A 22,980-nucleotide genomic window follows, 5' to 3' on the forward strand; every position below is an offset into this window, starting at 1 on the left:
GATTGGAGGAATGGGATTGGGATAGAGAAGATGGGGCCAGAATGGGGCTGGGATAGAAGGAATGGGGTTGGGATAGAAGGAATGGGGTTGGGATAGAAGGAATGGGGTTGGGATAGAAGGAATGGGGTTAGGATAGGGGGGATGGAGGGAATGGGGCTGGAATAGGAATGGGGGAAACGGGTTTGTGATGGGGGAAATGGATTTGGAACAGAAGGGAATGGGGTTGGAATGGGGGAATGGCATTGGGATGGGACTGGAATAGGGGGAATGAGGCTGGAATGGGGGAAATGAGGTTGAAATAGGGGAAATGAGGTTGGAATGGGCGGAGTGGGCCTGAACTAGGAGGAATGGGGTTGGAATGGGACTGGACTGGGGGAAATGAGGTTGGAATGGGGTCAGGATAGAGGGAATGAAGTTGAGATATGGGGAAAGGGGGTTGGAATGAGGGAAGTGAGTTTGGACTGGGGGAAATGGGGTTGGACTGAAGGGAATGGGGCTGGAATAGAGAAAATGGGGTTGGAATAGGGGGAAGCGTAGCGGGAATGGAGCTGGAATAGCAGAAATGGGGATGGAGCAGGGGCAATAGGGGATGGATCAGTGGGGAAATGCAGTTGGGAAGGGTGAAAATGTGGTTGGAATGGGGGAAATGAGGTTGGGATGTTGATGCTAATTCAGAACCCTGACCTTGCTGGGTTTTATCCATGTCTGTGCAAAACTTCAGGAATAGAAAGTGAAACTGTGTCTTTTCACAGTGATCATAGACTCATGGAATCCTGGAATGGTTTGGGTGGGAAGGAATCTTAAAGCTCACCCAGTCCCACCCCCTGCCATGGGCAGGGACACCTTCCACTAGCCCAAATTGCTCCAAGCCCCATCCAACCTGGCCTTGGACACTTCCAGGGATCCAGGGGCAGCCACAGCTTCTCTGGGCACCCTGTGCCAGGGCCTCACCCCCCTCACAGGGAAGAATTCCTTCCCAATATCCCATCTATCCTTGCACTCTGGCAGTGGGAAGCCATTCCCCCTTGTCCTGTCCCTCCATCCCTTGTCCCAAGTCCCTCTCCACCTCTTTTGGAGCCCCTTTAGGCACTGGCAGGGGCTTTGGGGTCTCCCTGGATCCTTCTCCAGGCTGAACAATCCGAATTCTCCCAGCCTTTCTTCATAGCAGAGCTGCTCCATCCCTCTCACCATCTTGGTGGCCCTATCAAGATCAAGCCTCGTGTCCCCCCTTCCCCTGCCAACAGAACTGCAGTCAGATTTCCCACATGGGATCCTTTCCCACGGGCGTCTAAAGAATTTGTTCCGCTCCTCTCCAGCCCAAGCCGCGCCCGGAGCGCTGGTCCCTGCGGAGGCGGGGGATGGAGCCACACACACCCCCCTGCTGGGGCAGGAGCAGCAGCTGGAGCTGCTGGAGCGCCTGGACTTCGTGGTGAGGAACCTCGTGGAGCTGAGGAAGGAGGTGGAGGAGCTGCGGAACAGCCTCCAGCACCTGGCTGTGGAGATCGTGGGGGAAGTCAGGTACCGGCCCTGCCCCTCCTGCCCCCTCACCCCACAGCACAGCAGAGCACCCAGAGAACCCCACAGTCATGGAATGCTTTGGGTGGGAAGGGACCTTACAGCTCATCCAGTGCCACCCCCTGCCATGGGCAGGGACACCTTCCACTAGCCCAGGTTGCTCCAAGCCCCGTCCAGCCTGGCCTTGGACACTCCCAGGGATGCCATGGTTATGTTAAATGTAGTATCCAAAAGTGGAAAAGGAGTCTCTCCAGTTTCCACTGGCCTTGACCTGCAGTGGGATTAATGTGAAAACAAGTTTGTGTTCAGGCAGGGCTGGCATTTTCCTTATGGAATATCAAGAGTGACAACTGCTTCCTGTTCTCATCTGGGAAGGTTGGTTGTTCCTCAAAGAACTCTGGAATGGTTTGGGTGGGAAGGGACCTTAAACACCATCCAGTCCCACCCCCTGCCATGGGCAGGGACACCTTCCACTACCCCAGGCCGCTCCAGGCCCCATCCAACCTGGCCTTGGCCACTTCCAGGGATCCAGGGGCAGCCACAGCCTCTCTGGGCAACCTGTGCCAGGGCCTCCCCACCCTCACAGGGAGGAATTCCTTCCCAATATCCAACCTCAATTTCCCCTCTTTCAGTCCAAACCCTTTACTCCTTGTCCTGCTACTCCAGTTCCTGATGAAGAGACCTGATGAATGTTGCACATATGGATTAGATATGGATTGTATATGGACCAAGACTTGCTTTACCTGGAGAATACAACCTGCCTGGGAGTGGGATGTTTGTATAAGCCAGAGTAAATCACCCTGTGAATTCTTTGGATGTAAAGGGAATTGGATGGAGTCTGCTGGAGAGGAGAAGGGAAGGGAAATAGCAACTCTTTCACCACCAAATATTCATTTCTTTTTCCTTTTGCCTTCCTCACAGGTCCCACCTGGAAGAAACCCAGAGACTGAACCGCCGGAGGAGGTTCCCCTATCCCAGGGAGAGAAGTGACTCCACAGGCTCCAGCTCCATTTATTTCACAGCCAGCTCAGGGAATGCCAACACGGATGATGGAGAGAGTGAAGGGGGGTAAGCAGAACAGCAGACCAGGGGCAGCTTTCAGGGGCTTTCGTGCCACATCTGAGCAGTTTAGAACAGAAATTAAGGGAATTTTTTTTTCCTCACTGGGTGTCTGTCAGCCTGTTATAATTTGCTTTTATGGCAGTAAATGTGTTACTGCCAGGGCCAGGCAGAGAGATCTGCAACAGTCCTGACTTCTAGAGAAAGAAAAAAATCATATATATATATGTAAGAAGGGGGGAGGGTGGTTTTAAAGGAATAATTTGATTAAGGAACGTCTTAGAAAGAAGGAAAGTAGAAGTCCAGCCTGGGATCAAAGTGAGAATGTTTAGAAATAAAATTTCAAGACAATAATATATTTTTGAGTGCCTGGAAAGCTTGAGAAAGTTCAGAATGAATTAACTGAATGTCTTCAGTTAACTGAATGTCTTCAGCTAGGGTATTTCTTGGGATTTTTTTCCCATTGTAAGATCAATTGTTTTAAATTCTTAGAGTTTAAAATCAGGTGAAAGTTATAAACTCAGGGAATATCCTGATGTGGAAGGGACCTAGTAGGATCATCAAAGTCCAACTCCTGGCCCTGCACAGGGCAGGAAAGTACTGAGTAATTTAAGAACATCATTAAAAAGGACAATATGGTTTTAGGTATATTCATGTTAGACTGCCCGAAAATCGTGTCACTGCAGTGTTTTCTCTCTCCTCACTGGAGTTGATGTGGCAGGAGAGAGCTGGGATGATGTCACTGGGGTTGTAGAGCTTCATTCATCCGGAGTGGGTGTTGGAATGAGAGGGAAATGAGGCAGTGAGTGATTCATGGTGGTGTAATAGGGTGCAGAACAGATTTTAAAATATCTAGTTGGTTCTGAAGACGAGACATTTGCTATTTGGGTAACAGCAGATGCACTGAATCATCAGGGTGACAGTGGCTTTTGTAAAATTGATGGAAAAGGTGGGTTTTGTCCACCTTGATCCCAGCCTGGGGTGTCCTCTGCTGATAGAAAACTGTAAGTTGTGGCAGAGACCAGGAATTCAAAGGTTCAGAAAAGGCACCTCCTTAAGGGGACAGGGGTGTGTTTTACTGCAAAGCCTCATTAATTTATTGGGAATCCAGTGATGGTTGGAGGAGTTCTTACATTGTAATTAAAATCTGTAACTAGAACTCTCATCTGATTTAAAAAAAAAAACTGCAATAATGTAATTTCTCCCTGTGGAGGACCATAGGGATAATGTCAGTCTGGTCAGGACCAGCTGCCTTTAGTGTGCAGGACTGTCTGATAGAGGTGTAAATGTACTAGAAAAGTAACATTTTCAGGGTTAAAATCAAGGTAGGAAATGTAAATTTTGGAAAAAACAATTGAAACTCTGGAGCAGCCACTGGGAGGAGGAATGAGATAAATTTCAGCTGACAGTTGAATTATTTTTATGGAATTCAGAACAAAGAACTCCCATTTCAGCTTTATTTTGTGAGCCACATGGACATGAGCAGCTTCTCCTGTTCCATACGCAATTCCCAAAAATCAGCGAGTTCTCAGAGGTTTTGGGCTGTTTAATTTCCCAGTGTGGCTTTGGCTTTTGGGCTTCTTTGCCTCTCCTTTCCATGGGCTTTTTTGTTCCAGACTCTGTTTTCCTTCAGGATGTGCTTTAGCCAGAGGTCCTCCTAAAGTATTCAAGTTCCATCACTGTAAATTCAGGAAAAGAGGCTGATAACATCTAAACCCCTTAATCTCCCTGAAAACTTTGAGCTTGTCCTGTTCCTTGTCTTTTTGAACTGCAACAACTGGGAGAAAACATGGGGGTTTTTTGAGCTGAAGGACTGAAATCTTGGCAACTGCCAGGAAAATGTTGGGGGTTAGGATGGGGAAGTTTGGGAATTCGAGGAGTTTGTGTCCAACTACTGAAAATGGGATAGTCTAGAGAACTAATAATACCTTAATATTAATATCTTATTAATTAATCTTAAGAAATGTAAAGAAATGAAGCTTTTAATGTGAAACAGAGCTCAGCCAGTGTCACCTGCCAGTGTCACCTACCCCTGTGTGGCTGCGTTATCCATGAATTCAGTGGCATCTCCAGCATGGCATCCTTGCTTTCCTGCCTCTGCTGACTCTTTATCCCCTGCCTTAAAATATTGCAGTACAGAAATGGTGGGTTTTAAATTTCTGGATGAGGGTTTGGAGGCTGTGCTGAGCAAGGGTGTTGGTTCACCCTCTACCAGAGAGGGAAATGCTTGAAAGTTATGGATGGTTCTCAGAAAAGTGAAGCTTTGATAGCCAGATGTGTCTTGTTATCGAGGTGTGGGTGAAGTGCTGTCACTGCCTCCTTCAGATACAGGCTGTGGGCACATATCTGTGTCCCCAGACAAAGGCAGGATCACAGGGCTGTTCCTTGGGAAGAGGAATCCAGCCAGGACACAGTGCTGGAGGTACCCAGTGCCCTCAGACTGCAGTGAATTTAATTCTGGCAGAGCTGGTGTAGTCGTCTTGTTGTTCACCTAAATTAACAAAACCCACATATTAAAGTGCAGTAATTTTGAAATTACTGCCTGATTTGTGCCTGTTCTGCAGTTAAGAGCTTGCAGGTCAGTGTGAGGGGGACAAATAGTCTTATTTTAAAAGAAATTGGCTTTGTGAGCAGACTCCCCCTCTGCAGTGGTGCCACTGTATAATGCCAGTTTAAATTTTAAATTCCCACCTTAGGTGCTGGAGGAACTTAATTTTAGCCATTTTCAGAAGCTTGGATCTGAGCTTTACAGAATCAAGGAGGTTGGAAGAGACCTCCAAGGTCATAGAGTCCAACCATGGTTTTGTGGCACCACCAAAACCCTCCCCAAACCGTGTCCTGGTTCTTTTGATTAATTCAACTGTGAATCATTCCCTGGGTTTTTCACGTGTGGTGTCTCTTTGTGGCTCATCCTCTTGCTCCTTGCTGGATTTCTTGCTGCTGGAAAAGAGTCTTGGTGGCTTTCCTGCTGTTCTTCTCCTTTTCACCTGGCAGTGGGAACGAGCTGTGGGGCATTTGGTGACCAGGATGATGGAGGGATGAGGTGTTGCCAGGAGAGCTGTTGTGCCTAAAATTCCCTGGAGCAGGCTAAATCCCCCAGGTTATACTTTCCAGATGGATTGTTGAAGTTCTCCTTTGTAATGCATATATTTAACTGAATAGTCCTGGCTCTGCTTTCAGCTGTTTAATTCTGTTACACTGCAGTTAGAAGAGCTAAGAGGAGCTGGCAGGGTGTGCAAGTGAGGTGGGGACACTTAAAATCCTGGAATGGTTTGGGTGGGAAGGGACCTTAAAGCTCATCCAGTTCCACCCCCCTGCCACGGGCAGGGACACCTCCCACTAGACCATGTTACTCAAAACCCACTTGTGACCTAAGTTCTGAGGGACCTTCATCCTTCAGCATTCTGTGCTTTCCTTCGGATTTTTTTGATATATTACATGAGAAATAATGATTGTTCCAAGAAATCCAAGGTTGAGACACTTGTGTCATGCAGGATAAGCTGAGATGCTCCTCTTCCTCTGTTAGGAATAGCTCCCAAAACTGATTTTGTGTCGTTTTTTTTTTCCTCCCAAAGTTACACCACGGCCAACGCCGAGTCCGACTATGACCGGGAGTCGGAGAGGGAGAGCGAGGAAGGGGAGGATGAAGTGAGCTGTGACACAGTGAGGACGGTGCGCCGGGATTCCCTGGACCTGGTCACCGAGGATGAAGCCCCTCTGGCCCTGGATTCCTCTCTGGAGGAGGGGCTGGGGCAGCTCCTGCAGCAGGCCGACCGCCTGCACGCTGGGGACGAGCAGGACAGGAGAGAGGGGTTCCAGCTGCTCCTCAACAACAAGCTGGCGGTAAAGGTGCCTTGTGGTGTCCCTGTGCTGGGGGAGGGTCAGGTTGGACATCAGGAAGGAATTTCTTGGCTGAGGCTCCAACCTTTGACTGATCCCCACCTTGTCCCCCAGCCCAGAGCACTCAGTGCCACGTCCAGTCCTTCCTTGGACACCTCCAGGGGTGGGGACTCCACCAGCTCCCTGGGCAGCCCCTTCCAATGTTTAACCACCCTTTCCATGAAGAAATTCTTGCTGGTGTCCAACCTGAATCTCCCCTGGCACAACTTGAGGCCGTTCCCTCTCCTCCTGTCCCTTGTTCCCTGGGAGCAGAGCCCGACCCCCCCCCGGCTCCCCCCTCCTGTCAGGGGGTTGCAGAGCCAGAAGGTGCCCCCTGAGCCTCCTTTTCTCCAGGCTGAGCCCCCCCAGCTCCCTCAGCTGCTCCTGCTGCTCCAGACCCTTCCCCAGCTCTGTTTCCCTCTCTGGACTCACTGCAGCCCCTTGATATCCTTCGTGCCACGAGCTGGACACAGGATTTGAGGTGAAATCCCTGCCCTCTCCTGTGCCCACACTTTGTTGTAAACTTGCCCCCTCAGTTCTCTCTGCTGTGGTTCTGCTTCGGTTCTTGCACAGTTGGGGCATTTTAAGGCTTAAAAAAATGTTTAAAAAAACCCCTAGAAACCCTAACTTCTCACATGTTAGTTTGTAATTCCCTTTGCCCGTGGCAGACGGGCCTCGATCCGTAACATTCCCGTTTTCCTGCAGTACGGGGAGCAGAGGGAATTCCTGTGGCGCCTGGGCCGGGCTCACAGCGACATGTGGGAGCTCACGGAGGACGAGGAGGAGAAGCAATCCTACGCCTCCGAGGGTAAGGAATTCTGTGCCCAGGCAAAGGAAGGCTGACACTTGAGGCATTTATTGTTCTGCCTTGTAATCTGCTTTTTTTAGGCGAGTGGGCAGCAGTGCTGGAGTGTTTTATGCTTAAAATACAAGCAGAGGCTTTTATATAAATCTAGAAATATAATTTATAGGGTTTTTTATTTATCAATTTAAAATTTGTGCTCGCTGAAAGAGTGTAAGTAGGCTAAGGCCTACTGAAAGCCATAGAAGCTTGTTTCTCTAACCTGTCATCCATATCCTCTCTGATATTAAAATAAACTATAAAATATTATTATAAATATATCATTATATATAATAATATATAATATTATAAATAATATATTATAATAAATAATATATTATTATAAATAATATATTATTATAAATAAAATATATTATAAAATAAATAAAAAATAAAACACAAAAATAAAAAACCCCAAACAAACAAAATAAAAAACAGGAAGAAAAAATAAAAGCCTTGCCTGCAACACGTTTGATTTTTTTGTGTTGCCAGCACATGCAGATACAAAAAAAAAAAAAAGAAATGTATTTTTAGACAGCTGTTTGCTTAGAAGAGTCACTTTACTTTCGTTCCCTCGTTCTTTACCACCTCAGATGTGTTCACAAGGTTTTAGGTGAGTCACAGTAGAACAGAAATCATCTTTATTAAGGTTGAGATGTGCAACAAAAGGTACTAATCTAAATAACTTCTGCCCTGTTTGTTACATGTGTAACTGAATCAATGAATGCTATAGCTAATAGAATTATTCTTTTCTGGAAATCAGTGTAGCCATTTAAACTTGGAATTTTAAGTTTTATGTGGTCCTCTTAGTCTGCAGTAAATGCTTAGTTTGCAGCTTTTTGAGTCTGCAAAAGGATGAAATTATTTACAGGGCATTTTCAAGCCACATGTGGTATAAAATTAACAAATATATTATTTTTATACCTATATATATATATATATACATATCTATTATTGTACTCTAGCAACCTCAAAGAAAGAAGTCAGGAGAGAAAGCAGCTGAATTTCTTACCTCTGGCTACCTCTGTTTTTTCCAGGGAAGAAGGAGCTGGAACTTGCCTTACAGAAATGGGATCAAAGTGCTGAGTGCCACCAGTGGTATGTGATTATTTTTTTCCACTTCTTGCTTATAAAAAGTGTAGGAAAAGAACCTGGAGGTTGTTGGGAGCTGAGCTGCAGTTAAAAAAGTAATAATTAAAAAAACCTCCAACCCAACAAAATCCTAAACACTTATTTGTTCTTGCTTGCAGTGTCCTACACTGAGGGTATTTTCCATCAAAAAAACTTGGAAATGAAGGGACACAGCAACATGTGGCTCTGTTTTTAATTTAAACAAAGATATTTTATGTGTTTTTTTCATGATAGAAGAGAAAATGATCTGCAGTTTAGCCAAGCAGGGTGTTGTGACCAACATTTATACCCAGATTTCAGTAAGGAGGGAGGTGACAGGGAAGGAGCTCACTCCCTAAAGGCTTTGCTTCCAGCTCATGGATAAAATTGAAAGGATTGTTCTCCTTATTTAAAATTACTCCAAAAGAGAGTTTGTGGAGTGGTTCAGATATTTGTGGAGGTAAGGCAATGTGCTTTTCTGGGGAATTCCTCCATCAACAGTGTTTGTCAGCAGTTACTGTGAAGGACTGACAGCACATAAATTAGAATAAAAGGGAAAATACTTTTTTAATGGAAATTATTGGGAAAACAAGATGCTGAGTATCTTTACCAAACAAGGTCTGTGCTCTTCTAATGAGCAAATTTATTTGGAGGGTTGTTTTGGACTACTGGCATCTGAAAAAGTGCCTTTATTATCTTAAAAAGACTGTATTTCAGTTGTTGGTAATGAATTGCTGTTTTCAATTAAAGCTTTGATAGGAAGGATGAATTTTGGGGCAGGAAAATCTCCAACAGAGTATGGTATTGGGCTCTGCTGGCTTAACACTTTGAAAAAATGGATTTTAGTTGCCAGGGTAGATCCTAAAGTTGATATTTTACAAAGCAAGGTTCTACTCCAGGGTTCCATATTGGTAGTTTTGCTCTGTAATTCAGATTTTGGGACAGTCCTGGGCCTCTCAGACCCTTTTCCCAGACAGGGATAAGGCTCCTGCACAGCTACATCTTGCTTTTAGTTCTTCAGAGCAGCTGGAGAAAGGAAACAGCAGAGCAGCCTGTGGGAGGCGTGGGATTTCTTGGGAATGAATATGTAATTCCCTTTATCAGCACAGAAATTATTATTTACTGCCGTGAATAGAACAGGAAATTACTCTCTTCCCAGCTCTGAGGTGGTCACAAGCTGGTTTAATTGCAGCCTTTTTTTATGCTAATTGAATTTATCCTGAGGAGGAGAAAAAAACAGTAGAGTCTTTAAAGCTTTTTGGGGGTGGATTTGGTGCCCCAGCTCTTGGTTTATGGAGAACGTTGTTCACACTTGCTTTAAATTACAGTTTTATTCTGTCATATTTCTCTCTCCAGTGCCTGATTCCTGTTGTGAAAACCCTAATCTGTTATTATCTCTTCTCATAGGGAATAACTGATTATCTCTCACTACCCACGTTGTCTTTCCCATATTATTCTCCCTCTTCCATGTATTTTTCCAGGCAGAAGTGGGGGGAATCCAGTGCAGGACACAATCTGTGGGAGCAGGATGGATTTGTGTGATGCTGATGGGATGGTCCCTTGAATTCTTACTTCCATATACAGCATCCCAAACATCATCCTTCTCTTTCCCACTACATCCCAAATGGCCATTTTAGTAGAAATATTCACAGTTCTTTTCCTGCCTCTCCACACAGGCTATGTGAAGCCTCGTTGTGCAGGTCTGGGCTGTATTTTTTCTCTCTGTGTGTGCATTATTTCCTGCTGACTTTCTGTTTTACCAGTTGCCTCTATTTTATCAGGACTCCTTCAGTTGAAATCGTGCTGGTTTTTGGTCCTTTTTTTTTTTTTTTCCCCTTTTCTGCTTGTTATTTCCTTCTGCCCAAATCATTTTATTGGCTGAGGAAGAGAGAAGGTACTTTTCACTCAGGGAAGCTTTTCCCCCTCGGTGCCTCATGGTTGTTGCAGTAATTGCTGACACTTTAAAGCAACAAGCAAAGGAAATAACTTTGGGAAAGGGAAGGATTCCTGCTGGGGAATCAGTGAGGAGGAACAGAAGTGTGGGAGCTGTGTTGGGTATTAAATGCACTCAGTACCTTTGGAGTGGATTTATCTGTGCATCCAGGGCTGAGGGATATTGGAGCGAGTGATCTAAAGCCCCTGCACTCCTGATTTACAAGGACCTGGTTCTTACGTGGGATTTAGCCATCAAAATCAGTCTCTGCTTTAATTGTAAAAAGATCTCTGAGCAGGTAGAATTTATGTCCAGCTAAACTGATTTCTCCCTCAGCTGATTCCAGCCCACGAGTAGGACAGAGCAAGTTCCTAAGTCTGTTCTTGCTTTTAGAGGTGGAAGAGATACAAAATACAAAGAAATATGATAGAAATATGATTGTACAAACCTCTGTGCTTTGCTACTTGGACACAAATATGTGACACCTCATAATGAAGTGAGAAACAACTGTAGCCTTTTAGAATTTCCAGTCCAGTAGCATCTTTAGGGATCAGGAAAGGAGAGTGAGCTCTAGGTTTACCTTGCCTCCCATTCCTGTTGCTAAAAGAAATATTGGAAGTGCAACCAGAGGGATTTCAGAGAAATCTGGGGAAAACTGTGTGGGTGTTAGTTTTAGTTTGAGTGGAATATTTTACACTGGAAATGAAGTGCTGACTGTCGCAGAAGGAATAATAAGCTTTGGCTTATTATTATTCCTGTGTGTTATGGAGAAGTGGGATTGGGTTGGATGAGCCTCCAAAATGTGCCCTTTCTTCTAGAGAGTCTGTCAGTTTGGTGGAACATCTTGCACACTTGATCACCAGCCCTTCTCAGTTCCGTGGGTACATCTGGCTGTCCGTGGGCAGATCCTGGATTTTTGAGAAGTCACGGCATTCTGGATGTGCCTGGGAGACAGCTCTGATTTAACAACTGGCAGTGCTTCGGGATTTAACTCTTGGTGGGTCACTGCCCAGACCTGGCCAATTTTGAGCCAGATTCTGGATTTATGAGCCGAATGTTTTCTGCTCCATTGGCAGATTAAACAGGGAATTTACTGACAGTATGGAGCGGCAGCTGTGGGAATAGTTAGGAGATATTTCAGAATGCAGAGGAAGAAAAACAGCATGGAATTAGAGCTGCCTGGTGGCATCCCCCTGACCTGTGTGCCCTGGGAGGTTAATTCAGGAAGTAACTTGAACATCCAGAACACAGGAGCTCTCCCTTGTGGATGTTTGTGGGCAGGAAGGAAAGGAGCACATCTGCCTTCCTCACTTTTTCCTTCCGTCTTGTCTCCCCTTGGAAAAACCAAAGCTTTTTTTTTTTTTCCCCCAACCTCCTTATGATCAGCTGGTCATTAATTTCAGGTTGGGAATTCTGCTGTCTCTCCCAGGGTACTAATTCCCAAGGGAGTGATTATTTTAATGTTTGGTTGTTGCAGTGTGAATACCTGCCTGCTAATTCCGTGTCTCCTTCCCTCAAGTGGAGGGACTGACGTACATCTGCTATGTGCACAGGAAGGTGAAAAGCTGGGAATGCTCATAAAATATTGGAAAAACTGTCTTTGAAATGGTTGAAAGAGCTAAGAGCTGTGTTTGGGTTGGCAGAGCATCCTAACCACGGAGGGAAGGTGCTGGAGACTGTATTCCATGGGCAGAGTCCTGCTTCCAGGGAAGTCAGCCAGAGTGCAGCATCCCAGTGAACTTCCTGAAAGTCCTGAGCCTGGAGATTTAAGCTGGAAGAACAGGCTCTCTCAGCTGGGGGTATCTGTTTCCACAGGGTTTATTTTCTAATAAATGGGGAAATCCTGAGCTGAGATTCCTGTGGGAACTGCAGCTTTCCCACTGTCAGCACCTTAATGAGGAGTCTGGTTAATAATTAATCGAGTGATATCCTAATGGAAGCTTTGGATGGCTGCTGAGACGTGGATCTGAGAAGTGCTGCAGAGGTCACAGGGAATGAAAATCCCCTAAATCATGATTTTTCAGGTCTCCTGGTCCTGCTGCTCATCCCTCCTGCACCCTCCATAGTGTCTCTGGTGACTCTCATCCCGAGGCATTCCACGGAATGAGCTGGAATAAATAGCTCCACTGTGCCAAGCTAAACAAGCAGAGGAGAGAACAGCAGAAATCAGAGCCTAAAATCCCAGGAATGCAGAGTTGTGGGTGTGAAAACCTCCAGTGGACTTGGGACCAGCAAAGCTGTTTGGGAAGAATCATCTTTCCTGGGAATACAGTGAAAAAAACAGTTCAGGCATCTCATCCCATATATATTTTTTAGCTTATTTGACAACTGAAATTTACAGTTTACTGCTGCTTTTATGGCTTTTTCACCAATATTTCACCAGGCTGTTAAAAAAAAACCCTGGAATTTATATTTCTTGACATGAGGCAACTGTGGGGATTTATTGTCTAGGAATGTTTGATCTCGTGATTGTAGAAAATAAGCCTTTTATTGGCTTGTATTTCTCAACCCCAGTTGTGTTGGGGTTGGGGATGTTTGGTCCAGGCTGATGTTTTGTTGGGGAAACACACTGGAGAAGATCCTAAAAACACTTATTCCATCAGAGTGGGGCAGTGCAGCTGTGAGCTTTTCCAACTAGGGGAGAGGATTTTTATCCAATAACACATTGATCTGGTAATCTTTGCCATTACCATGAAAAATAAGAATTTTAGGACTGAACCAGAGCTTTCCCACAAGAAAACTAACAAAGTAAAGGAATGGGATTTAAGGCAAAACTGTAAATATTCAGGAGATGCGACTTTGTGCTGTAACTTAGACGTTGGAAATGGAGCTCAGGCAGGAGCAGTGAGGTGTGAGGGAATTCCTGGGGTTTCATAACACTGGAGAAAGTGTAGTTGGAGATTTAAAAGTCTTCTGACAGATTCCTGCACGTGTGCTGTGTTTAGCTGTCCCAAGGGATGCCTTGGGATAGCAATGGCAGAGTATCCAGCAGCACTGGAATATGTATGTATTACTTGCATCTTTCTTCTTTTCAGCTTTATTTTTTGAAAGAACTAGAGATGTTATTCATTTGTCCATCTGTTCCACCTAATATTTTTTGAGCCAAACTCAGAGAAGGGATGGAAGTGTCCTCCATTCCCAGAGCTCTCTCCCGAGTGGGACGAGAGACACCAAACTTCAGTCTGTATTGTGCTGTCCCACAGCAGTGCCCTTGGGAGCTCTGAGAGTGATTCTTTCTTGGGAAGTGATTCAGGGAGGGAGGGCTTGAACCACTGCTGTGGGGAGGGTGCAAATCCACAGGGAATTAACCTGCCTTGAATTTCACGGCTCATGCAATAACTAACTTTGCCGGGGCCCTGCTTCTCAGGCTCACAACTCACAGTGTCCTACTGGACAAAACTAGGTGGCTTTGCACTTTCAGCACTGAAAACGTGTTCTTCTCTTTCCCAGCTGCAGGATATAGGTAGGTTTTCCCAATATTTCCCTGGAAGTAGAACCCTGTGTGCTGCAGCGGGGCCGCTGCATGCGGAGATCGCTGCTCCCTGTAGTGAATTAGAGCTGCTCGTAGTCTGGCTCTTGCTGCAATAGCTTCACTCTTCACTGCTCTGTCTTGTCACACTTTCCTTGCTTAGGGAAGAAATTCCAGCTGTGGAAGTGTGCTGCTCCTGGTTTTTAGCCATCAATGCAGCGAGTCTGTGTGTCATGTCAAACCCCTCCTGCTGATTTGCCTCGTCCTTCAAGCTAAATCCCTCTTAGGCACGGAATTTTTACTGCAGTTTTTACAGGTTTCTAATATTCTTTGTGTTCCCCAGCAAGGTGTGGAGCTTTAATGCACTTCAGAGAATCCTGGGATGGTTTGGGTTGGAAGGGACCCTAAAAGCTCATCCAGTCCCACCTCCTTCCGTGGGTAGGGACACCTTCCACTATCCCAGGTTGCTCCAAACCCCGTCCAGCCTGGCTTTGAACACTTGTATGTCTTCCTTCTGAAGACATGGACAGCAGGTAAACGTGGATGAAATGTGGATTTAATCCTGGCTGGCTCATGCAGGTGTCTCCCTGTGCAGGTTTGCCATCCTTTGTGGGCAGCTGTCGGAACGCGAGAGCATTCCCAAGCGCATCCAGGCAGGATGTGTTTTCAAGGTGAGTGGAAAGGACATCCCAAGTTTGTGTAGGTATCAAACAACACTTATTTCTGTAGTAGGAAGTTGGGAAAATTGGCTCCAGGTCTTGTTTAGGGCAGTAGTAGGTCTCAGAGGTGCCGTGAGTGGGTGTTTTGGGCTGAGGAAGGTGATTCCAGCAATGTCTTTTGAGAGTGACTGGGCCGGCTCTGCAGTTTTACACACCGTAATCTCAGGGGGGAAAAAAAGAAGTCTTTCAAATAAAATTTGTGTAAATGATGAGACTGAAAGCTTGGAACCTGAAATTATCATGTGGTGACAAGATGCAGCACCAGCTTGTCTCTCTGCCTGTGAGCAACCTGCACCCCTCCAGAAAGGCAAAGCAAATACTCCAAGAGGATTTAATTTGCTTCACATTCCTTTATTTCCCTTGAGGATGTTGCAGGGGAAGGGGATGTACCTGGAACAGGCCACAGGTAATTACTGTCCCATCAACTCATGGCATGAGCAGTAAGGTGGTTATGGCAGAGCTCTGGAGGTGGAATAAACTTGAAGGGCAGCTCCCTTTTCGTGTGTGTGCAGTAATCCCTGTCCCTGAGCCTGGTGAAGTGCTGCTTTTCTGTGCTCACTGAAGCCACTCTGAGAAAACTGGGGATCTGTAGCTGTAATTCTACTGATCACAACACTTAAACTGTGGATTCCTTCCTTCCCTCTTTCTCCACCTGCTCTCGTGGAGGTTCACTTGCTTTTAACGAAGGTGTGACGTGTGTTGGTGCTGGTTTCCCACAGGAACACATTGACAAAGCCATCGAGCTGAAGCCAGAGGACCCCCAGCTCTACTATCTCATGGGCAGGTGGTGTTACCAGGTAACATGCTTTTATTACTGCTTATTACTGTCTAATTCCTCCTTGGAGCTGAATTCCGTGTCTGAATGAGAGAGATGGATGCAAACCACGTGTGAGGACCTGGATACTCGTCCAGAGTCTGCCGAGGTCTTTGGCCTCCTCCCAGGAGCACGAGCAGCTCCATCCAAGAGGCTGGGCAGGTCCTGGCTGGCTCTCCAGTGGGTGGGACAGGTTGCCCTTCCTGTCTCTGCAGGTTGCCCACCTGGGATGGCTGGAGAAGAAGACGGTGTCAGCACTGTTTGAGGCTCCTCCGACGGCCACGGTGCAGGACGCGCTCCAGAACTTCCTACGGGTGAGGGAACCTGCCAGGAAAGGGGATGGATCACTGACCTCCACGGGTCACAGGCACGGAATGGGGGTGCTTGTGTCCTGCTTAACCTCAGCCCTTCCCCCCAGTGCTCCGTGATGCTTCTCCATCTCCTGGAACCTGTGGAAGGAAAGGTGGTGAAAGGCAAAATTGTGGAGCCTGCGTTCCAGAATAGTGAGAGAAAACACTGGGATGTTGAGGACGTCAGAATTATGACCCAAAGTGTCCCTTGTAAAAGCTGTACAGTGATTAATTGCTCAGTACTGATCACATCTGGACTGTGCTTCCAGAGTCCCAGACCTGTCCGAGCTCATCCCTGGGAACACTCGTGGAGATCCATCCTGTCATTTTAATTTCCCTGGCATTATTTTATTAAAAGCCTGGCTGACTTCTCCGTTTCAAACATTTCAAAACAACTGCTTGAAGGTTTCAGGGGCACAGTGCTTTATTTATTAGGAGTCCTCCCTTCCTGCCTTTCTCCTTCTCCCTCTGTTTTTTTCCTTTAAGAGCTGCAATAAGCCTGATGTAAGAATGAACTGTGTCCTTGCATATCCTAATGTCTGCTCATCCCTGTCACACCTTCCCTCTCTTCCTGCAGGTCGAGGAGCTGAGCCCGGGATTTTCCAAAGCAGGAAGAGTTTACATTGCCAAGGTAACCACCCACTTCTTGCTTCTTTAGATCCCAGGGTAAGAAATGTTTATATTAAAAATCATCTTTGGCTGTAAAGTGCTGAGCAGGTAGAAAATACTCCATGCAGGAGCCAGATTTTATAAGATGACAATATTTCTTTTGAGTTGCAGCAATAAATCCATGGAAGTCTTAACCTGAACAGACTTTTAGCGTTGCTATTAAAATTTGGGGTTCCTTGTGTGTGATCTACGTGGGCTGATGGGTTTTTATTGGGCTCATGGTGCCTGGCAGGTGTGACTGAGCTCCAGAAACACTCTGCAAGTCTACAGATTACCTTAGAGGTGAATAGGACCACTTGGTTTAGGGTATTTTTTTCCCCTAATCCCGGGCTCTGTCACTTTGGGTCCCATCCTTCATCACAACATTTTAAAGGGGGCATTTAGGATCTAATTGTTTGGAAGGAGATGCTGCTCTGATGGGTCAAGCTTCACAATGAAAATTCATTGTGTTCTACAGATGTTTTTACTGATATTCAGCGATTTCAAAGCCTTTGAGGATGTCTGGGACTCCCATCTAGTTTGCATCTAGTCTGACAGTCTGAGACTCCTGTAAATATGATTTATTATTACAGTGCTTGCAGCTGAGCCTCATTTTTAACAGCCTGGAGAACGATGTGCTCCCTCCCAGTAGAGAGGTTTTGTGGTGAAACTGGAGTGAGGAAATAGTAGGTGGAAATCAAAACAGAGCTTTGGAAATTATGAAAACCACGGGAACACCTTAAGATCTCCAACCCAAACCCAATCTCCGTGCCCACAAAACAAACAAACAAAACCATAAGGAAAGTTAAATATATTTAATATTCCATCTGGTGTGATTCCAAGGCTCTGTGAATGGAGGAGACTGCAGGGAATGTCAGTGCTAATGGTTAAGAGGCAGAAACAAGTCTTCTTAGCAGTGGCCCAGTTGCGTTTGCTGCCTGGTTTTCCCTGTTTAACCCTTTTCCTGTTGTTCTTTTCCCTTCCCAGTGCTACAGGGACCTGGGGAACAGCACTGCTGCTGCGCTCTGGACGAGCCTCGCCTCCGAGCTGCCAGGGAGCACAAAAGAGGTAACAGGATCAGCAGGGGCTCTGGGATGAGCAGGGAGAAATTGGTTACAGAGAGAAAATGGATTCTGCCCCTCTGCTCCACTGAGATCCCACCTGGATCGCTTCATCCAGCTCTGGGATCCAGCACAGGAAGGACGTGGACTTGTTGGAGCGAATCCAGAGGAGAGACACCAAGATGGTCAGGGGGATGGAGCAGCTCTGCTGGGAGGAAAGGCTGGGAGAGTTGGGATTGTTCAGCCTGGAGAAGTTTCAGGGTGACCCGATGGTGGCCTTCCAGTGCCTGAAGAGAGCCTGCAGGAAAGATGGAGAGGGATTTTGGACAATGGTCTGGAGTGGCAGGACGTGGGGGAATGGCTTCAAGCTGGCAGAGGGCAGGGTTAGATGGGATATTGGGAAGGAATTCCTCCCTGTGAGGGTGGGGAGGCCCTGGCACAGGTTGCCCAGAGAAGCTGTGGCTGCCCATCCCTGGAAGTGTCCAAGGCCAGGTTGGATGGGGCTTGGAGCAACCTGGGATAGTGGAAGGTGTCCCTGCCCATGGCAGGGGTTGGGACTGGATGTGGGCTTTAGGTCCCTTCCCACCCAAACCATTCCAGGATTCTTTGATTCTCTGATATGCTTAAGAACTGGGTTAGGGTTGTAGAAAGAAGGGAAATTGTCTTTTTTTAGTTGTTTCAATTGAGCTGTGCATTCATCTGTTCCCTTCTTGCATTTCCAGGATGCAGAAAGCGAGAGGGAACTCGAGGAGATGCGCTTGGACTGGAAGGAATAATTCTGGAAAAACTCATCCCAGCGGGTACTGCAGGGACAGTAAAATGCCAAAAGGGTTTCGTGATCCTGACAATTCCGAGTGCACTTCGTGGATAAGCCAAAAGAGCTTACAGGAAAACACACCCAGCAGCACATCCAGGAGAACATCTTGGATTTAATGGGATAAAATCGTGGTTTGTTTTCCCTCGTACAGCACTGCATGTGTTTGATTTGAGGATCCCTAAAAATGTCACATTCCTGAAAACAGGTTTGCGTGTGGGAGTTTATAGGTAGAGTTTGTGACAGAGAAATATTTGTGGTCATATGTATATATATGGTAGATATATGTGAGATATATACTTTGTGATATAAATATATATATATTTATGTATGCACATATATATTTTATATCACACACTCTGCCTGTCAGACAGCCTTGCTGCTGATCTCCCAGCTCATTCCTGAGGAAAACTTCAGCCAAAATTTTTTCCAGATTAATTGTTTACTCTTTTCCTTAATGATTCATTGACTCAGTTGAAATAACTGATAATGCCTTTTGTAGATATTTAGGGGAGAGCAATTTCCAAGCGGGACCAAGGAGCTTTCCTGCACAATCCAGGCTGGATTTTAAGAGGTTAGTTAGTCAGAGAAGTGAGGAATAAGATTTTAAACTTGAGGATTTCCTCCCAGAGAAGTTCCTCCCCTCACTCCCACGAGGCCGAAAACTTCTGTCCCTCCAAATTGTGCTGCTGTGGTTTAGCTGGAATAACTGAGTTTGGAGGATAGTTACTGATCAGGGATCGGGTTCCAGGAGCAGGAATATCCTGTGGCAGAGCTGATACTTCGCTGTGATCTTCTTCTACCACTTAGCAGATTTATTATCTTCCAATTAATTAACCTCTGGACTAATGAGGCGACGCCGAGGAGGTGAAGCCGATGACTGACATTTCCTCTGGCAGCTCCTGGTGACCAAGCAGGAGCAGGGAATTGTGCTGGACACTGACACAGATGGAGAAGGAAAACCTATCTTGGAAAATTACCCAAATATTTATCAAGGTTTCCATGATGCCCCTTAAAATTCCAATGGCAGCTACTGAACACTGATTTTTGAGCATCTGTTCCATGCTGTGGTGGTTGTGAGGGGTAAACTGAGAAAGTGTGAGAGTAAAACATTCCTTAAATCACCTTTTTAGTCCCTCACATGTGTGATGGTTTTGTTGCTTCCTGAAAATAACATTGGAAGGGAAACATACAGCAAACTTGAGTGTAAAAACTTCCTGGTTTATAGATTTGGCAATTTTTTGCTTCCCCCCCCCCCCCCCCCCCTCCAAATTAAACTCTAAAATGTTGGTGCTGGACTCTTCCCCTGCCAACCAGGCACGTGTGCAATTAACTGTATTTGCTTAAAACAATAAAAATTGGTATTTATAAATGGAAAACTAAATGCTGAGGGGGTGAAGCTGATCCCTGTCTCTAACTCTGTAATTCTGGGATGTGTTTGGGACATTTTTATACATCCTGACCTTGCTCTCCTGTTCCTCCGTGGAGTGCTGAAGCTGCCTTTTGCCCTTGGCCTGAGCCTGGGTTGAGTGTTCATTTTAAATAATTGCACAAGTTTCTGGGCTGTTTTCCGTGTTGGTTTCTCAAGGGAAGTCGGGAAATCCTCCTCAGGCACATCCCGAAGATGATGTTTGCTGTTCCCTGCGTTGCTGCCTTCCCAAAGGAGAAGTTTCGGGAGAGGGGGCAGTTTTATCTGGAGAAGGGGCATTTTTATGGCGCATCCCCTTGGGCAGGTGCTGCTGGACAACGTCCAGGGATGCTGAAGAGGGGGATCAGCTGAGCTGGGTGGCAACAAACACGGAGCTGCAGAGATTTGGGTGCTGCTGGGGACGTGTCGCCTTCCAGCCGAGCATCCGTGCCGGGCATTCCATCCCCCCTCCAGAGGTGGTTCTGGCTCTGGGGGGGCAGCAGGATCCATGGGGATGGAGCGAAGCACCCCCAGGGCCATCCCCCAGCTGTGGGGCCGAGTATCCCGAGGGCTGCACTAGGGATGGAGCGAGGAGAGGAGCATTGTGCTCCCTCCATCCCTCCGGGTGCTTTCCCACAGCCCGGAGCCTCCCGGCTCACACGGAGCTCACACGGTTCCCTTTAAAAACGGAGGCAATGGAATGTTAGGGGTTTTTCCAGCATTGGGAGCTGGATCTCCCTCCAGCTGCAGCAGCCAGGGGAGCGTTCTTCCTTGTGCAGCCCAGCGGTTTCTGCTCAGCCTGGCCCAGAGTGGGGCTGGGGCAGGTTCTCCAGGGAACTGGAGCCAGCCCTGAACGGGGCTCTGGAGAGCAGGAGCTGCAGGGACTGAGGTTTGCAAAGCTGGGCTGAAGTTTGTCAAAGCAGCAGAACATTCTCATTCTCGTGGGTTTGTGGAGCCCGTGTTGGTGCCCAGGAGAACTGGGTCAGACTGGGTGTTGTGGTCCGAGAGCTGCCCCCCTAAATTTGGCAGGCTGTGTGTGCTGGCAGTGAAGTGCTATCCCCAGAGGCTGATGGTTTCTGTCTCCAGGGATGCCCAGGACGCTGCTAATGCAGAGGGATCTGCTCTGGGGCCAGGCTGTCCGTGCTGGAGGGCCCTGGTGGCTGCAGTCCCTGAGCCCGCAGAGACAGAGAGAGCCCCGGCCCGAGTGGCCTTTGGCCCCTTGTCCTGAATTTGGGGTGAGCCTGGGAGCGTGTGGAGGGTGAGAATGAGGGCTGTGCTTCCAATGCATCATCCCTGGGAAGGACACTTGCTCTTCTTGCCACAGCTGGACCAGCTCAGTGTCCCTTCAGAAAGAGAAGGCAATGATCCTTTCTGAAACCAGAACCTCCCCCCCCCCTTTGCTTTCCCATTCCAGGTTCGGTTCCCTACACAACTGAGCCCCTTCCAGGCCTTGCCAAGGGGCAGCCAAGGAATCCAACCCAAGAACCTGCCAGGGAGCAACGTCTGTGCCACAGCACCATCATTCCAGGCCTCTCCCTGCCAACCCTCCACTTCTCCCAACAGCTCCAGGGGCAACACAACTTACCCTGGAGGCACAAAGGCTCCTCTTGGGAGCACCATGAGCCATCTGTTCTGTAGCACTGGAATTCCATCTTCTGGGCAAGCTGGGAGAAGCAGGGAAGAAAACCAGGACCCTACAGGTGAATTGGAGGCACCTTTTCATCCAACAGCAGCTCCAAGAAAGGTACTGAGTCAACACCCCACCAAAGACACAGAAAAACAAGGAATCACATTCCTTCTGTTGTGTTAAGGACTGAGGAAGTTGGACCTGTGTCTGACCAGGACATGGGCAAACCAAATGCTGGGGACTGGAACACACACCTTGCACTCCTGGAGCTCTCACCATCACATTGCAGAGAAAACAGCCAATTGTACCATCACTGCTCATTTCTTAATCCCAATCCCACACTTCTTTGGCACTTGGAGTACCACTTTTATCACCCAATTACAGCCCATGAGAGAGCTCCATGTCTAGCAGGGACAGGTACCCCTGGGATACTCTCAGCAATGCCTGAATCCATTGCAGGGACCTTGCTTTGAGCTCCCCAGGGCCGGGCACCCCGAGGATCTCCCCGAATAATCCTTTCGGTGCGTGCTGGAGTCCTCGGGGTGCCCCAGCCCAGGGGGCACCAACAGCACTGTCCCTCCAGGGGGCCCAATTTGGTCCCAAACTGCAGGGGGATCTTGCCTGTGTCCCAGACTGGTCCAGGGATCTGAGGCCCTTCCTGAGAAAACCTCGGTGCCGGCGGGAAGGCCCAGAGATCCCTTGGAGCCACGGGAGAGCAGGCACAGAGTCCCTGCTGGGGGCCAATTCTGCTGCCTGAAATCAGCACGTCAAAGAAACCTCTTAGACTCAGTTGGTATGTTTTAGAAGCCAGGCATTCCTACACACTAAGATATTTTAGGAGCTTATCGACTGAGAAAGCATAAAGCTTTTATCATGGACATCTGACCTCCAACAGACAGCTCCTTTCACCTTTCAGTACTAAATTATGTTCATGGAATCATTTAACAGGAAGTGCCCAGGAACCCCAGACTGTGCTTTCCAAAACAAAACATAAACAGAGGGAAAGAGCTTTGCACAAGTGTAACACGCCCCAGAACAGACCTGACTTTAGTTCTACTCTTTGTGTTCAAATATAGGAGACAAAAGCTCCAGCAGGAGAGCTGGCACGTTACCCATGGTACCCTGAAAGTCCATCTCACAAGGGCTCTAGATAAAACACAGTTGTATGAGTCCCTTGTGCCTGCAGATGCCTCGGGATCCTTTCCATCCGCCTCGTGCTCTCCCAGCAGGGGAAAGGGTGACCTCAGGGACACGGTGGCACTCGACACCCTGCTGAGAGAACAGGGAAACCTTTAGCATAAAGGTGAGTTGGAATCTAAAGCTTCCTTTCCTGGGAGCTTTGTGCAACCAAGGGGAAAATCTGCATTTCCTTTGGTGCAGGTGTCAACAGAGACCAACAGAGCTTTTGCCTTTTTCAGACAACTGTGCCCTTTTTGGCTCCCTGGCAGCTCCAATGGCACCAGAACCCCCTTCCCGCACACCCACGGGTGTCACACACAGGCACCCACACACCTTTGCTCCAGCCCACACGTGGCCAAGATTTCCTCACCCTGGACATCCCAAGGGGAGTATTTTTGCTAGAGAGCACAGCAACCATCCTGTCCTTGCAAACTGCCTCCCTGCAAAAAAGGAGCTGGTTCTCCTGTACGTTTCTCCAGCACTCAAGGTCTTTAGAAGCTGCTCTCATGGCACCAAACCTGCTCGGGGTCTCTCCCAGCTGTTGGCTCTCCGTG

The 22,980-nt window shown here is 47.3% G+C and overlaps 1 protein-coding gene across 1 annotated transcript in view; it reads left to right on the forward strand.

Moving 5' to 3' along the window:
- RMDN3 (regulator of microtubule dynamics 3) overlaps window positions 1-19,596 on the forward strand; it is a 20,333-nt gene extending 737 nt beyond the window's left edge. The window contains exons 2-12 of the mRNA XM_027662070.1: window positions 1,317-1,518; window positions 2,437-2,583; window positions 6,150-6,417; window positions 7,159-7,261; window positions 8,332-8,392; window positions 14,402-14,477; window positions 15,245-15,322; window positions 15,555-15,653; window positions 16,267-16,320; window positions 17,325-17,405; window positions 18,121-19,596. Of these exons, the coding sequence (XP_027517871.1) occupies window positions 1,317-1,518; window positions 2,437-2,583; window positions 6,150-6,417; window positions 7,159-7,261; window positions 8,332-8,392; window positions 14,402-14,477; window positions 15,245-15,322; window positions 15,555-15,653; window positions 16,267-16,320; window positions 17,325-17,405; window positions 18,121-18,174 (1,223 nt within the window). The 3' untranslated portion in view covers window positions 18,175-19,596. The remainder of the gene's footprint in view (window positions 1-1,316; window positions 1,519-2,436; window positions 2,584-6,149; window positions 6,418-7,158; window positions 7,262-8,331; window positions 8,393-14,401; window positions 14,478-15,244; window positions 15,323-15,554; window positions 15,654-16,266; window positions 16,321-17,324; window positions 17,406-18,120) is intronic.
- Window positions 19,597-22,980: the final 3,384 nt, after the last annotated feature.

Source organism: Corapipo altera, unplaced genomic scaffold (genome assembly GCF_003945725.1).
Source record: "Corapipo altera isolate COAL_440 unplaced genomic scaffold, ASM394572v1 RXGC01000072.1, whole genome shotgun sequence".
Lineage (NCBI taxonomy): Eukaryota > Metazoa > Chordata > Aves > Passeriformes > Pipridae > Corapipo > Corapipo altera.